Here is a 17,360-nt window from a genome sequence, read left to right as displayed (position 1 = left end):
AGTAGGCAGTTCAGCCCATCAAGCCTGCCCCACCATTCATTACGATCATGGCTGATCTCATTTTGGCCTCAACTCCAATTTCCTGCCCTCTCCCCATAACCTTTCAACCCAATACTAGTTAAAAATCTGTCTATCTCCTCCTTAAATTTATTCAGCGACCCGACATCCACTACACTCTGAGGTAGTGAATTCCACAGATTCACGACCCTTTGAGAAAAGTAATTCCTCTTCATGTCTGATTTAAATCTACTATGGCCTCTCGTTCTAGAATGCCCAGAAGGGGAAACATCCGCTCTACGTCTACTTTATCTATGCCCTTTAGCATCTTATATGCCTCAATTATATCTCCTCGCATCCTTCTAAACTCTAGCGAGTATAGGCCTAAACTGCTCAATCTCTCCTCATATGTCAAGCCCCGCATCTCTGGAATCAATCTAGTGAACCTCCTCTGAACTGCCTCCAGTGCAACTATATTCCTCCTCAAGTAAGGGAACCAAAACTGTGCACAGTACTCCAGGTGCGGTCTCACCAATGCCTTGTACAGTTGCAACAACACTTCCCTATTTTTATGCTCTCTCCCTTTAGCAATAAATGCCAAAATTCCATTTGCCTTCCTTATTACCTGTGTACTAGCTTTCAGCGATTCATGCACGAGGACACCCAGATCCTTCTGCACTGAAGCATTCTGAAGTTTCTCTCCATTTAAATAATAAGTTGCCTTTTTATTCTTCCAACCAAAATGGATAACCTCACACTTATCCACGTTAAACTCCATCTGTCAAATTTTGGCCCATTCACCTAACCTTTCCATATCCATTTGTAAATTTCTTATTTCTTCATTGCAACTTACTTTCCCACCTATTTTGGTGTCATCTGCAAATTTAGCTGTAGTACCTTCTATCCCTGAATCCAAGTCATTAACATAGATTGTAAATAGTTGGGGCCCAAGGACCGAACCCTGTGGCACCCCACTAGTTACAGCTTGCCATCCGGAAAAAGACCCATTTATCCCAACTCTCTGCTTTCTGTTGGTTAGCCAATCCTCTATCCAAACTAATGTGTTACCCCTAATTCGGTGTGATCTTATCTTGTGTATTAATCTTTTGTGAGGCACCTTATCAAAGGCCTTCTGGAAGTCCAGATATACTACATCAACAGGATCCCCATTATCCACTTTGCTTGTCACATCTTCAAAGAACTCTAGCAAATTAGTCAGACATGATTTACTCTTCATAAAACCATGCTGACTCTGATGAATTGCATTTTGACTTTCCAAATGCCCCATTACTACTTCCTTAATAATTGATTCCAACAATTTCCCAATGACAGACGTTAAACTATCTGGTCTATAGTTTCCTACTTTCTGCCTCCCCCCCACCTTTTTGAATAAGGGCGTTATATTAGCATTTTTCCAATCCACTGGAACCTTTCCAGAATTCAGGGAATTTTAGAATTTTATAGCCAATGCATCCACTATCTCCGCTGCCACTTCCTTTAAGACCCTGGGATGTAGTCCATCAGGTCCTGGGGACTTGCCACCCTTTAATCCCTTAATAAATATACTGACTTGCATGCACACACACAGATGGACAGGTAAAGACAGACAGATGGACAGATACAGATGCGCGCACATAGACAGGAGCGTGTACATGCATGGACAGGCACACGGACGGACAGACAGGCACAGACGTGCACGCACATAGACACACACACGTGCAAGTTAAGGTGGGAGAATAGATTAAGCAGCTTTTTTTTAACGTTTAAGTTATAGAGGTCTTGTAAACTGGACTTGGATGATTTCAGGCTGAGCTCCGTGATGCCTCTGGATTCGGCATTGAGACAAGTTAAATATGGTGACGAACGATTAATATATGTCCTTATGGAGTCACCAGCTGTTGGTTGCTTCTTAAAATGCTGCCTGTGGCATATGGATGGTCAAACAGCAGGCAGGATTCAAGCTTGCAGACTGGATGGAGAGGGATAGAGAGAAAGAATGTCCCATTCTGGGGTCCTGCCTTTTCGGTGTCGTCTCTGCTTCTGTCCTGTGTTCTGGAGAAAAGCAATGTCTTAAACGCAAAAGAGGGTTAGTTGGCTTGTTACATGATTCACTCTCTCAAACTGACCATTTACTGAAACATGGTCATGGCAAGTAGATTCCAGATCCACAATTTTGTCTTAATTAGATTATGGCTGCCAGGGTTCCTCCCTCAGCCAGAGTCTAATGTCTTGTTCCCCACCCAGTTGCTGTCTGGATTTCTGTGAGTGGGTCAGAAGATGTGACACATTCACATTTCTCTAAGGTAATTATATTTGATGGGTTCTTGCAGGCAGGTTGATTCCATTTTAAAGGCTTTGAAATTTGTAAGGTACAGTGATACCAATGTTCAGCCATCTTAGAAACTGTTGTTTTAAGTCACTGGAATGCTGTTTCAGTCATTTAAAACTGAATCAGTAGTTTTCAGCCAGTAAATAAATAAAGTTATTTTTGATATAAAGCATGACTTTATTACAGTACTGAAAAGGTATTTGAAATTTCTGGCTTTATAAACAGAAGCTAAGAATATCAAAGGCAAGAAAGGTCTCTGGTGAAGTATTGGGCAGAATTTTTCTGTCAGTGAGTTGGGGGCGGGGCCCGCTCACCGATGCGAAAATGACGCAGGATGACGTCGGGGGAAACCCCTGACGTCATCCCTCCCCATTTAAATATTCAGGAAGGCTGGAGGACAGCGCGATCAGCTGTCTGCCCGCCGACCTGTCAATGGCCAGTTGAGGCCATTGACAGGGTAGTTAAATCAATTAAAGGCCCTGCCCGTCCAACCTTAAGGTTGGTGGGCAGGCCAGGAGCCCCAACGGGCTTCTGAAAACACATGAAACCTCATCCACTGGCGGGATGAGGTTTCATGTCTGTTTTTAAAAACTGTAATAAAGTTTGTGATATTTATTAACATGTCGCATCTCATGTGACATTGTCATTTAAAGCGGCTAGCTTTAAAATGGCAGTGGGGCCCGTTTCGGCGGTGGCGAACGGCTGTCCGCCTGCCGCCAAGCCAGTGGGGCCCGCCCGCCCATCAAGGGCAAAATTCTGCCCATTGTGTCTGATTCCAGCCACTGCCCTTTCGGAAAGATTTTGAGGGATGGAGAGGGTGTAGAGGAGGTTTACCAGAATTATATAGGGAATGTCAGTTATATGGAAATATTAGAGAATGTAGGGATTTATCATCTTGAAGTAAAGGAGGAGGTTGAATAGATTAATTCAAATTGTGTGGGGTTTTGATAGAGTAGGTAAGGAGAAATTGTTTCTACAGATGCCTGTTACCAAAAGTTTTTGCATCACTTAATGATGATATGACAAACCAAGCAGGATGTCTATTTCTAAAATATTTGGATATCTTGTAGAATTGTATTTGCTCTGACTGAACCATCAGAACCACGGATTTACGTGGAAAGGCTGAGAAAGTCTAGATGCACAAAGACAAGAATAGTATATTATAAACAGAGTGGGTTAAAAAGAAACATTCCGGGATGGAGAGAAGGGTCCAGGAGTATACAGAGATGGGAAGGCAGAGAGTGCAAAAACACCAGTGAGGAAGATGGTTAAGAAGCAGAGAGGAAGAGGTGCAGGTAGAGAACCACAAAAACCGAGAGAACTGTAGAGAGGGAGAGTAATCTGAGAGGTGGTGGAGTTTACTGGAAGTGACGCTAGAGATGAGGGACTTCACTTACGTGCAGAAACAAGAGACACTGAGATTATTCTCCTTGGAGCAGAGCAGGTTGAGGAGAGATTTAATAGAGGTGTGCAAAATTGAGAGATTTAACAGCATAAATAAGGAAAAACTGTTTTCACTGGCAGGAGGATTAGTAACGAGAGGACACAGATTTAAGGTGACTGGCAAAAGAACCAGAGGGCAATAAGGAGAAATTATTTTATGCAGCAAGTTATGATGATCTGGAATGCATTGCTTGAAAGGAAGTTGGAAGCAGATTCAATAAATCTTTCAAAAGGAAGTTGGATATATATTCAAAAAGGAAAGATTTTCAAGTCTATGGGAAATTCTACTTGCCGTGTCATTTCCCCAGTCCACTTTTCACTTCCTTTTGCATTTTCTGCCTCTGATATTTAACTTTAATTTTACAATAATTTTACATTTCTATTAATATTCTGCATCTTTTCTGAACCTTTCAAAATATTTCTTACTCTTTCTTCCATTGGGAACAACTTTCAAAAATCCTGTTTTTAAAGATCAGATTAAACCAATCAAAAGCCCAAACATAACAATTGCCCTTGTCATATAATAGATATGAACTGTTCTTTTTTTGACATGCTTAGAAGTCAAATGTGTCAGAGTCATAGAGGTCTACAGCACAGAAAAAGGCCCTTCGGCCCATCGAGTCTACACCGGTCAAACAAGGACCTAACTATTCTAATCCCATTTTCCAGCATGAGGCCCATAGCCTTGTATGCCATGGCATCACAAGTGCACATCCAAATACTACTTAAATGTTATGAGAGTTTCTGCCTCTACCACCCGTTCAGGCAGTGAGTTCCAGATTCCCACCACCCTCTGGGTGTAAAAATTCTTGCTCACATCCCCTCTAAACCTCCTGCCCCTTACCTTAAATCTATGCCTCCTAGATACTGATCCCTCCACCAAAGGGAAAAGTTCCTCTCTGTCTACCCTATCTATGCCCCCTCATAATTTTATACAGCTCAATCATGACCCCCCTCAATCTCCTCTGCTGCAGGGAAAATGACCCCAGTCTATCCAATCTCTCCTCACAACTAAAACTATCCAGCCCAGGCAACATCCTGGTAAACCTCCTCTGCACTCTCTCTAGTGCAATTGCATCTTTCCTATAATGTGGATTCCAGAACTGCACGCAATACTCTAGCTGTGGCCTAACCAGCGTTTTAAACAGTTCCAGCATAACCTTCCTGCTCTTATATTCTATGCCTCAGCTAATAAAGGCAAGTATCCCTTCTTAACCACCTTATCTACCTCTCCCCCTACCTTAAGGGACCGGTGGACATACACACCAAGGTCCCTCTGATCCTAGGTACTTCCCAGGGTCCTACCATTCATCGTGTATTCCCATGCCTTGTTTGTCCTGTCCAAGTGCATCACCTCACACTTATCCGGATTAACTTCCATTTGCCACTGATCAGCCCATCTGGCCAATCCATCTATATCCTCCTGTAATCTAAGGCTACCCTCCTCACTATTTACCACCCCACCAATTTTCACGTCATCCACGAATTTACTGATCAACATCCTACATTTAAGTCTAAATCATTCATATATACCACAAACAGCAAGGGACCCAACACCGATCCCTGTGGAACCCCACTGGAAACAGGCATCCAGTCACAAAAACACCCCTCGACCATCACCCTCTGCTTCCTGCCACTCAGCCAATTCTGGACCCAATTTGCCAAATTGCCTTGGATCCCATGGGCTTTTACCTTCGTTAACAGTCTCCCATGTGGGACCTTATCAAAAGCCTTGCTGAAGTCCAAGTAGACTACATCAGATGCATTGCCCTCATCTACACACCTGGTCACTTCTTCGAAAAATTCAATCAAATTGGTCAGGCATGACCTCCCCTTAACAAAACCATGCTGACTGTCCTTGATTAATCCCTGCCTCTCCAAGTGTAGGTTAATTCTGTCCCTCAGAATTGCTTCCAATAGTTTCCCCATCACTGAGGTTAGACTGACTGGCCTGTAGTTCCCTGGTTTATCCCTTCCTCCCTTCTTGAATAACAGTACCACCTTGGCTGTCCTCCAATCCTCTGGCACCTCTCCTGTGGCCAGAGAGGTATTGAAAATTATTGCCAGTGCCCCTGCTGTCTCCTCCCTTGCCTCATTCAACAGCCTGGGATACATTTCATCCAGGCTTGGAGATTTATCTACTTTTAAGCCTGCCAGACCATTTAGAACCTCCTCCCTTTCTATGCTAATTTCTTTAATTATATCACAGTCCTTCTGCCTGATTTCCATACCCACATCGTCCCTCTCATTTGTGGACACTGACACAAAGTATTAATTTAGAACCCTACCTATATCTTCCAGCTCCACACATGAATTACCACTATGGTCCTTAATGGGCCCTACTGTTTCCCTCGTTATCCTCTTACTCTTAATGTATTTGTAAAATAACTTTGGATTTTCCTTTATTTTACCTGCCAATGGTTTTTCATGCCCCCTTTTTGCTCTCCTAATTTCTTTTTAAAGTTTCCCCCCTACACATTCTATACTCCTCCTAGGGCTTCCACTGTTTTGAGCCCATGGTATCTGCCATAAGCCTCCCTTTTTCTCTTTATCCAATCCTGTATATCCCTTGACACCCAGGGTTCCCTGGATTTGTTGGTCCCACCCTTTATCTTTACCGGAATATGTTGGCCCTGTACTCTCCCTATTTTCTTCTTGAATGAGTCCCATTGCTCTGACTCAGAGTTACCTAAAAGTAGCTGCTCCCAGTCCACTCTGGCCAAATCATATCTGATCTTATTAAAATCGGCCTTCCCCCAATTTAGAACTCTGATTTCTGGCCCATCCTTGTCCTTTTCCATAACAACCTTGAAGCTAACGGAGTTACGATCACTATCTGCAAAATGCTCCCCCACTGATACCTCTACCACTTGCCTGACTTCATTCCCTAAAATTAAGTCCAGGACTACCCCCTCTCTTGTAGCTCCTTAAAAAGCTCTCCTGAATGCATTTTAATAATTTGCCCCCTCTAAACCTATCACACTATGACTAACCCAGTTAGTGTTGGGGAAGTTGAAATCCCCCACTATTACTACCCTATTATTTTTACATTTCTCTGAAATTTACCTACGTATCTGCTCTTCTAATTCTCTCTGGCTATTTGGGGGCCTATAGTACATTCCCAGCAATGTGATTGCTCCTTTTTTGTTTTTCAGTTCTACCCCATATGGCTTCATTTGAGAAGCCTTCTAAGATGTCATACGTCCTTACTGCTGTAATTGATTCCTTGATCAATATTGCGATACCCCCCTCCTCTTTTACCTCCTTCCCTGTCTTGCCTGAAGACCCTATATCCTAGAATATTGAACTGCCAATCCTGCCCCTCAACCAGGTCTCTGTGACAGCAATGACATCATACTTCCATGTGTTAATTTGTGCCCTCAACTCATCTGCCTTATTCGTCAGACTCCTTGCATTAAAATAAATACCAACCAACCTTGCCAAACTCCCTTGTGCCTTAACTGGCCTATAACTTCTGTACCATCCAGGCTCATTTGCTCTCCTAATTTTGGCTGTGCATCTCCTCCTGCTGAACCTCCTCTCAGGATCCCATCCCCCTGCCAAGTTAGTTTAAACCCTTCCCAATAGCATTAGCAAACCTCCCTGCAAGGATGTTGGCCCCATTCCGGTTCTGGTGCAACCCGCCCACCTTGTACAGGTCCCACCACCCCCAGAAACGGTCCCAATGTCCCAGAAATCTAAAGCCCGCCCTCCTGCACCACTCTCCAGCCATACATTCAACTGGACTAACCTCCTATTTCTATACTCACTAGCGCGTGGCACCGGAAGCAATCCAGAGATTACTATCTTTGAGGTCCTGCTTCCTAACTCCCTAAATTCTGCTTGCAGGACCTCATCCCTCTTTCTACCCATGTCATTGATACCAATGTGTACCATGATCTCTGTCTGTTTGCCCTCCCCCTTTAGAATGCCCTGCAGTCGTTCAGTGATATCCTTGACCCTGGCTCCAAGGAGGCAACATACCACCCTGGGGTCACGTCTACAGCTGCAGAAACACCTGCCTGTTCCCCTTTCTATCGAGTCTCCTACCACTATTGCTCTTCCCCTCTTTTTCCTTCTCCCCCACCCCCCCCACCTCGCTGTGGAGCTGAGCCACTCACAGTGTCATGAGCGTGGCTGCACTCCCCAGAGGAACCGTCACTCTCACCATTTTCCAACACAGAAAAACGTTTCTCGAGTGAGATGCACCCTGGGGATTTCCTGACTACCTGTCTGACACCTTTATTCTGACTGATGGTCACTCATTCCCTCTCTGTCTGCACTTCTGTAAGCTGTGGGGTAACCATATCTAAGAACGTGATATCCACAAAACACTCAGTCTCACAGATGCACCTCGGTGCCTCCAGCTGCCGCTCAAGCTTCAAAACTTGGTGCTCAAGTAACTGCAGCTGGTGGCACTTCCTGCACACGTGGTCAGTCAGAGCACAAGGAGCGTCTAGGACTTCCCACATGTTGCAGGTGGTACATAACATGGAACTGTGCTGCTCTGCCATGCCTCTAATTGGGAAAAAAAACCCTTACTTTAAGTTAAATACAGTCTAAAAAAACGTTAAATTATTTATGTTCTTTAAATAAAGACTAGAACCCATATCTTTGCTTAGCTTAATCTATTTTAAACTGGAGAAAAACACCCACTACTCACCAATCAACTCTTACCTTTGTGCTGACGTCACTTTTTGAAGCTTCCCCGCACTCACGCAGGTTCTGATCTCTCCGTCGCTCTCTCACACTGTCTTGTGATGCCTCTTTTGTTATTTTCAACAGGAATTGACTTCAGGATGCTCTTCCCAGACTGCTTCACCGTGATGCTGACTGCAGGGCCCTCTTCCCAGGAAGAGGGTCATTGGTGTCTCTGAAAGCACAGTGCCTAGATACATAAACTTGTTCAGCCTAAATTCAGAGGGAGCACTCTCACCTCTAAACATATGCCCTCCTGACTTTAGTACATAACCTGATACTTCAGTGAAGTTCTGAGGGAGTGCTGCACCTACAAAAGTGATATTTGTTGGAAGAGATGTTGAGATGAGATCATGTTTGATCCCTCAGGAGAATGTAAAAGATCCTTTGGCACTTTTTGAAGAAGAGCTAAGGAGGAGTCCTGGTATTTCTTTGGTTGTGAAGCACTTTGGGATGTCCTGAGGTCAGAAAGATGCTATAAATAGATGTAAGTTCTTACTCTTTATGGCACTCCAAGGATTAAAGTTATTTTGCCATAAAGTTATTTTGCTTGGAAACTTGGTAATTGTGCACATAAGAATGATCTTGCTGTGTTCTGGAAAATAATACATTAACTATTAATTTGTTTTATTTTCTTGTTCAGCACCTACTCAAGAGAACATTCTCATTTATCTAGAGTTCTTGCTTATAATATGTGTGTCCCAGAATAACTACTGTGAAATCTATGCACGGAGGATCCAATTTCAATGCAACATATCAGAATGTTTAATAGGAAGTGTGAAATTAAGCTTGAAACTTGAATGTTTCTAAATAGAATGGGATTGAGATTAAAAATTGACAAATAAAAATTACATGAGGGATTCAGAAAAAGGGAACTTGACTTTGGACATGTCTTTTTAAGAGAAAGTGAATGACTATTTCACTCAAGTAAATCACGATTAATGTTTTGCCTTTTTTTATTTCCCTTTCTCACCCCACCCAGTGGTTAAGAAATCCAGGCCCACAACATGAGAAGCGAACTTTGTTTGGCGATATTGTGTGCTTCCTGTTTATAACCCCTCTGGCCACAGTCTCTGGCTGGTTGTGTTTGCGGGGTGCAGTGGACCATCTACATTTCAGCAGCCGCCTAGAAGCAGTTGGACTCATTGCACTAACTGTTGCACTCTTCACTATTTATTTATTTTGGACTCTAGTAAGTATGAATTATGTTTTTCTTGTAAATACCATTTACTGTGAATCATTCCATTATAGTTCGAACAGAATGGTAGATCTAACAAAATGTTATATTCATCATTAAACATACTGAAACAAACAGTAATGAAGCAGTCGTCATCAACATTAATGTGTTCTATTTTGTAGAAAGATTTTCCATGAGTCAGTATATGCACCCATCTCCTCCTCCACTTAATTGTTGCAGTGACAGTTTCCAAGGAACCCTTTTATGTACAGTAACAATTTTTTTAAATCATTGCTCTAACATAGATGTTCTCTGACTACTATAGCCCCTATGTTCTTAATCACTAATTAAGCTATTACTACCAAAGTGTCAGACATAGCAAAAGCTATTTTGCACTTTTTTTCCTACATTCTACCTATGCCGTATGACTCAATGAAGACTATCCATAAAATGAAAAACATCGTACCCCCTTTTTGTGCTGTATTCTATTCACAGGAAGGGGTAGTTTTGAGAGATTTGCTTTGGTAAGTTTTAATATCTGTTCATAACCCAGCACAACATCAAACAAATCCTTCACAAAAATATGGAAGAAATTGATGGCAGAAGATACTTTGAAGTGCATTATCCTTAGTTTCTGTTTCTGATGCATTGGTTTGTCACTGCTCGATTTTAAAAATTGTCATCCTCAAGTTCAAATCCTGCCACGGCTGCAACACTCACCCTTTTTCTCTGTAACCTCCTCCAGTCCTGCAACCCTCCAAGAACTTTCAATTCCTTCAGCTCTGGCCTCTTGTGCATTCCCCCAACCCCTTCCTGCCACCACTCACATCTGTACTTCCCTCCTTTTAGGCATTAATTTTCTCCCTAAACTTCTCCACTTTTGTCTCTTCCTTTTATGGATTTGAAATTCCTCCTTTAAAATCTGCCTCTTTAACCAAGCTTTTAGGCACCTATCCCACTATTTCTGCCTTCAGGCTGTTGCAACTTTTTGTTTGATTATGGTATATTGAAGCATCTTGGGATGTTTTCCTACGTAAAAGGCACTAGAGATGCAGTTTTTTTTTTGCTGTATCTGTATTTGTATGCCCTGCAACCATCACTTTCTCTTTTATAACTCACTATGCCCTGCATAGGAAACTCTGTTTCTAACCCATTTAACAGGGAAACTACTGGGATTATATTTGTCTGGAGTTTTTAGTTCTTTCACTTGCAATATGAACATTGAGAAAATTAAAAACAGATGGGACTTTCCCAAAGTACTCGGGTATAGCAATTCCACCAGTTTATTCCTGCCATTTTTGTCTCTTCTGTACCTTTCCTCCTGCCCACGATTAGTAGTTATATTGAAGCTATTATTTGATCCAAAATACCGAAGCCCAGCATTCTGAATGCAAATTAAGGCAGTGATATGATATTCTCATCTCTATTGGATTAAGCTATGCATTTGACACTTTGCACAATGCAACCGCACATGTGGCATTCAAGGTGTGAAATGCATATGAATTAGCAAGTTGCAAGTCAACAGATATGAGGGGTGACAGGTTTGTTTTTATTCATTAATGGCATGTGGGCGTCACTGACTAGGCCAGCACTTATTACCCATCCCTCATTGCCCTTGTGAGGTGCCCAAGGTGGTGAGCTGCCTTCTTGAACTGCTGCAGCCCATGTGGTGTAGGTACATTCACAGTGCTGTTAGTGAGAGTGTTCCAGGATTTTAACCCAGCAACAGCGAAGGAATGGCGATATATTTCCAAGTCAGGATGGTAAGCGGCTTGAAGGGGAACTTCCAGGTGCTGGTGTTCCCATGTGTCTGCTGCCCTTGTCCTTCTAGATGGTAGCGGTCGTGAGTTTGGAAGTGCAGTCTAAGAAACCTTGGTGAGTTTCTGCAGTGCATCTTGTAGACGCCACTGTGTGTCGGTGGTGGAGGGAGTGAATATTTGTGGATGGGGTGCCAATCAAGCGGGCTACTTTGTCCTGGATGGTGTCAAGCTTCTTGAGTGTAGTTGGAGCTGCACTCATCCAGGCAAGTGGAGAGTATTCCATCACACTCCCAACTTGTGCCTTGTAGATGGTGGACAGGCTTTGGAGATTCAGGAGGTGAGTTGTTTGCCACAGGATTCCTAGCCTCGGACCTGCTTTTGTAGCCACAGTATTTATATGGTTAACGCAGTTCAGTTTTTGGTTAATGGTAACACCCCCAGGATGTTGATAGTGGGGGATTCAGCGATGGTAATGCCATTGAACGTCAAGGGGTAATGGTTAGATTCTCTCTTGTTGGGGATGGTCATTGCCTGGAACTTGTGTGGCACGAATGTTACTTGCCACTTGTCAGCCCAAGCCTGGATATTGTCCAGGTCTTGCTGCATTAGGACATGGACTGCTTCAGTATCTGAGGAGTCGCGAATGGCGCTGAACATTGTGCAATCATCAGCGAACATCCCCACTTCTGACCTTATGATGGAAGGAAAATCATTGATGAAGCAGCTGAAGATGTTTGGACCTAGGACACTACCCTGAGGAACTCCTGCAGCGATCTCCTGGAACTGAGATGATTGACCTCCAACAACCACAACCATCTTCCTTTGTGCTAGGTATGACTCCAACCAGCAGAGAATTTCCCCACTGATTCCCATTGACTCCAATTTTCCTTTGACTCGTCGATGTCACACTCGGTCAAATGCAGCCTTGATGTCAGGGGCAGTCACTCTCACCTCACCTCAGGAGTTCATCTCTTTTGCACATGTTTGAGCCAAGGCTGTAAGGAGTGATCTTGGCAGAACCCAAACTGAGCATCGGTGAGCAGGTTATTGCTAAGCAAATGCCACGTGATAGCACTGTTGATGACCCCGTCCGTCACTTTACTGACGATCGAGTGTAGACGGATGGGGCAGTAATTGGCCGGGTTGGATTTGTCATGTTTTTTGTGTAGAGGACATACCTGAACAATTTTCCACATTGCTGGGTAGATGCCAGTGTTGTAGCTGTACTGGAACAGCTTGGCTAGGGGCGTGGCTATTTCTGGAACACAAGTTTTTCAGTACTATTGCCGGAATATTGTCCCCACCCAGGGTACATTCTGCGCCCTTGCCACCCTCAGTGCTTCGTCCAAGAGGTGTTCAACATGGAGGAGCACTGATTCATCAGCTGAGAGAGGGCAGTACATGGTAATCAGCAGGAGGTTTCCTTGCCCGTGTTTTACCTGATGCCATGAGACATCATGGAGTCCGGAGTTGATGTTGAGGACTCCCAGGGCACCTATACTGTGTACCACTGTGTCACCACCTCTGTTGGGTCTGTCCTACCAGTGGGACAGGACATACCCAGGGATGGTGATGGTGGTGTCTGGGATGTTATCTGTAAGATATGATTCCATGAGTATGACTATGTCAGGCTGTTGCTTGACTAGTCTCAGCTCTCCCAATTTTGGCACCCCAGATGTTAGTAAGGAGGACTCTGCAGGGTCGACAGGGCTTTGCGTTGTCATTTCTAGTACCTAGGTCGATTTCACTCGTTTTTGGCTTTTTAATGGTTTGATGAGCCATTTAAGAGGGCATTTAAGAGTCAACCACAATGTTGCAGATCTGGGGTTATGTGACCCAGGTGACAGATTTCCTTCCCTAAAGGGCATTAGTTTCATGGTCCTCATTGAATTCACTTTGAATTCAAAGTTCAGCATCTGCTGTAGTGGGATTTGAACCCAGCTCCACAGAGCATTACCCTGGGACTCTGGATTACTAGTCCAATGACAATACTGCTGTGCCGCCACCGCCTCCCCAATGGATAATGGCATTCCTGATTTCAAACACCAGATATTGGTACAAAAAAGCAAAGTACTGACAGAAACCTGAATTAAAGACACAAAATGTTGGAAACATGCAGTAACTCAGGCAGCACCTGTGGATAGAGGGCCATACAGTTAATGTTTCAAGCCTATGACCTTTTGTCAGGGCCCAGATATTGATTACCACTGGGAAAAAAATATCTGTTTCCTCTGGCTAGGTGAAAAGTCAGATATTGCAATGTCCCCAAATCTAGTACATGCTTACAATAAAATCTACAATGATATCAGAGTTTAGTTGGGCTTGTCTCAGAAACTTGCCTCGGTGCCACAGATTGTGAGAGGCTTTGCTGGAGAGCAAGAACAGTTCTGGTGCTAGAATTAAAAACTTGGTGGGGGCGGTGAAAAGATGCAAGCAGCATACGATTTTTTTTTAATGAGGAAACCACTCTTAAAATGTGATCGTTTTAATTGAATATTCTTCCTCCTGTCCTAGTGTCCAATAGTAATTTAGTTGAAATATTTCCTCAGCTGTTCAGTTTAGTCATAAAACGATGATGAGATTTTCAATTTTTTGAAAATGCTGTACTGTATGCTGTTAAATAAACTGATGGCATTTAATGGCAATTAGTTGGTTCTTAGTAACTCTTTCTTTAACTAGACTAAGGAGTAACATTTTTCATTTTGTCTAACACTTTCTGGGTGCAATGTTTCATGTTTAGTTTTTTTTTTAGCTATTTGTGTCATGGAGATATGAGGGAAATTTATTCATACTGAATTTATTTTAAATCCACAAGGTTTCATTCCGTTATCACTATCGATTATATAATGAGTGGCGTCGAACCAATCAAAGAGTAACACTGCTTATCCCAAAGTCGTCGGTTGCATCATCTTCTCAACAATTGCTTCTTGGTCTCCATCCAATGAAAAGGAACTCAAAAGAGACAATTGTATAACTTATGTCAATTTCATAGGATTCTGGGTTGAAAATTCCATGAGCTTTAGCCAAAGCAAATTAATTTAGTATGCTACCTTTCTTCAGAAGTTAGCCTAGCTTCACAATACGGCGTCTTAATGGGCTTTGGATGATTTGATTATATTTTCAGTTTTTCATAAAATTGTGTAATCTTTATTACTACAGTCAGGCCAACAATATAGCCCTTCATACTAACATTACTGATAATGTAACTTTTTGTATTTAGTTTCATTTTAATGTCAGATAATGTCTTTATGGATTTTTGTTTTTTCCCCTTAATTAATTGGGTAATGTACTTGATGGTAATGATGTAGATTTTGTGTATTATTCTAGAAAATGGGGTTGATGGATCACTTTTCATTTTCTGCATCAGATTCAGAAAATTGTGTTTTAGTTTCCAGAACTTGGAACTTTTCTAACTATAATTGGTTATCAACTAATTTGTCATGGGAAGGGTCACAATTTTTAAATCAATACTTTTATGAAAATGCTTTTAGACTTATTCTTTTCATAAAATTATGCAAATGCGATGATAATTTAATGGCCTGTTGATCATGATACTGCTATGCAGTAGATATGTCACTTTGAAATAATTTCTTTTGTCCATTCCATCAGAATGCAATATGGGACAGATTTGCCAATTTTTTCAAGACTCTGACTATTTAATATATTAATTTTATTAACATTGATTATTCTAAGCAGTCTTAAGTTTGCTGCAAAATACTGTTATGCATCATTTTTATCTTTTGAGGCCTGACTACACAATGTTGCTTTGGATGTAATGCACTTGTATAAAAAAAAGGCAGTATAAATTTATTTTGTATTGGAAATATTTCTTTAAATCAATACACTGGTGCTGTAGTCCAGAATAAGTTTTGGTACCTAGTTACATTATATGCAAAATTGCTCATTAGCACATCTGAAAATAGGTTCATATCCTGTGTGCGTAATTATGATGTAGAAATATTAAAGTCTAGTGGAATATACTACCAGTGGAAATTAAACCTAAATGTATTGTGATTCGCATGCAGTACTACAGGCTGTTCATTTATGCTATTAAGTCAAATGTATGATGCCATATCAATGTATTGTTAACATAGTGATCAAAAAGATATTTACTTATTTTTGTTTTGATAGATCTATAACATTTCACGACAGTAATTAAGTTAGCTCGAACTTGATGCGGTGAATTTTTTCAACTGCAAACAAAATTTACAATTTAGTATTTTTAATTCTTTGATTTTTTTTCAGGCTGTTTTAATTTCCAGAATTATATGACTTCTGACACTCAAATGTTTCTGCACTCTGATAAAATAACATTAGGTGAAACAAATTTTCCTGTTCAAACATTCAGGGCTGGCAATATATTAGTAGGATGCATTGATTTTTAAATTAAAAATAATTTGTATAGTCCATTTAGAACTGTCTGAATATGACACAAAATCTTAACTGACCTGAAAATTTAGTATGATGAGAAGAGTAAATATGCAAAATGTTAGGGATAATGGCAATAGAAGGAACAAGATATTGTGCCCTTCTAAACTTGTGTTGATTCATCTTAACACTCTAAATTTCTACCTCCTGGAAAGTATATATAAAGAGAGATGCCATCCATATTGTTGAATCCTATATACATTTCATGTATCTAGTGTAAGTAATATGATCTTTTTTTTACTTTTAATGTATGTTTTAAACCAATTGCTTTTCTTTCGAGATGCGAGGTGGAGAATTTGAGGGAAGGATAATAGCTGTTTTGGAAATTGCCAATGTGTTCCATAAATGTAGATCAAGGCTATGGTCATGGCTTCATTAGTTGTGCATTGTCATAACTTCTCATAACCTAAACTAATTTGCTACTCAGTAAAATGTGGTTTTGTGCACAACAATGCATGTATTTTCTGCTCTTTGCTGTTTACTTTTGCAGCTGTTATAATTTATTTACAAATTTTGTATTAACCAGGAACAATAGTTATTGAAATAAAATTTGAAATACAAATATTTTATCCTGCATTAATTATTCATTGTTGATCCTTATTCTAGTTAGTGATAGAATTTGGTTCTCCTTTTGAGTGATTTTTTACAAGTGTTTAAAACATGGATCTGTCATGCAATGGTGAGGATTATAGAATGATACAGCACAGAAGGAGAAGCATGTAGAGATTAATCAGTCTTGCAGTAGGGACTGGTACTGAAGTTCAGACATTCCAGTACAAAAGTGTAGATGAGGGCCAGGCAATTTAAAACTTGGATAGAGCTCTGATTCTGTTGCTGATCTGCTGAAAGAAGATGGCGGACTGCCTGGATTCATCTCCACAAGGCAATGTTACAGGTTCTAGCAGCTTGGTGGTTGGATGGGGTGTTGTCATGTGACATAACTCCCACTTCTTCCCCTTGGTTTGGATAAAGGATGCATTTTCCTTGTCTGGATTCCTAAGATGTTTAATGTTGCATCCATTAACAAGTTTCAGTGGTTTTGGGGCCCCTTTCTCCTCACATACGTCGTCTTGTCTCTGTTGGTCAGAGCTCTGCTTTAGAAATATGAAAGGTCTTTGTGCATTTCCTTGGAATTTGATTTCTGCATTCATGGGGGGCATTTGCACCCCTTTAGAGATAACAAGGTCCTTGCTGTTTTCTGAAGGCTAGAAATTCCTTTTGTGTGAGCCGTAGCTTTGCCTACCTTTTTTAAAATAAAAAATTTATAAAGTAGCTAGGATGAGATAGACATGTTTTCCTTCATGACCTGAATTTTACCTTTGGCGGGCACGGGAGCGGTCGGGAAACAGGCCCCCGCCTGCGATCAGTCCCTGACCACAATTTCACACTGGCTAGCCAATTAACGGACAGCCAGCGTAAAAAGCACGCTGAAAAGCTCAGCGCTGCCAGAGTGGGAGCAGGTGATGGCGTTTCCGCTGGCACAGGTGAGCACTGCGAGAGAGCTCCCAGAAGGCAGACCGCTGCCTCA

At 41.6% G+C, this 17,360-nt stretch overlaps 1 protein-coding gene across 2 annotated transcripts in view; it reads left to right on the top strand.

Annotated features, from left to right (window-relative positions):
* The window catches only part of LOC144695926 (E3 ubiquitin-protein ligase MARCHF3), a 100,461-nt gene extending 84,062 nt beyond the window's left edge, over positions 1-16,399 (top strand). For both annotated transcript variants that reach the window (XM_078567018.1, XM_078567027.1), the window contains exons 4-5: positions 9,450-9,659; positions 14,220-16,399. In XM_078567018.1, coding sequence (XP_078423144.1) covers positions 9,450-9,659; positions 14,220-14,378 — 369 coding nt within the window. In that variant the 3' untranslated portion in view covers positions 14,379-16,399. The remainder of the gene's footprint in view (positions 1-9,449; positions 9,660-14,219) is intronic.
* Positions 16,400-17,360: the final 961 nt, after the last annotated feature.

The sequence above is a fragment of the Cetorhinus maximus genome, chromosome 2, assembly GCF_964194155.1.
Source record: "Cetorhinus maximus chromosome 2, sCetMax3.hap1.1, whole genome shotgun sequence".
Lineage (NCBI taxonomy): Eukaryota > Metazoa > Chordata > Chondrichthyes > Lamniformes > Cetorhinidae > Cetorhinus > Cetorhinus maximus.
Note: the sequence above shows the minus strand (reverse complement) of the source record. Positions and strands in the feature narration are given on the sequence as shown.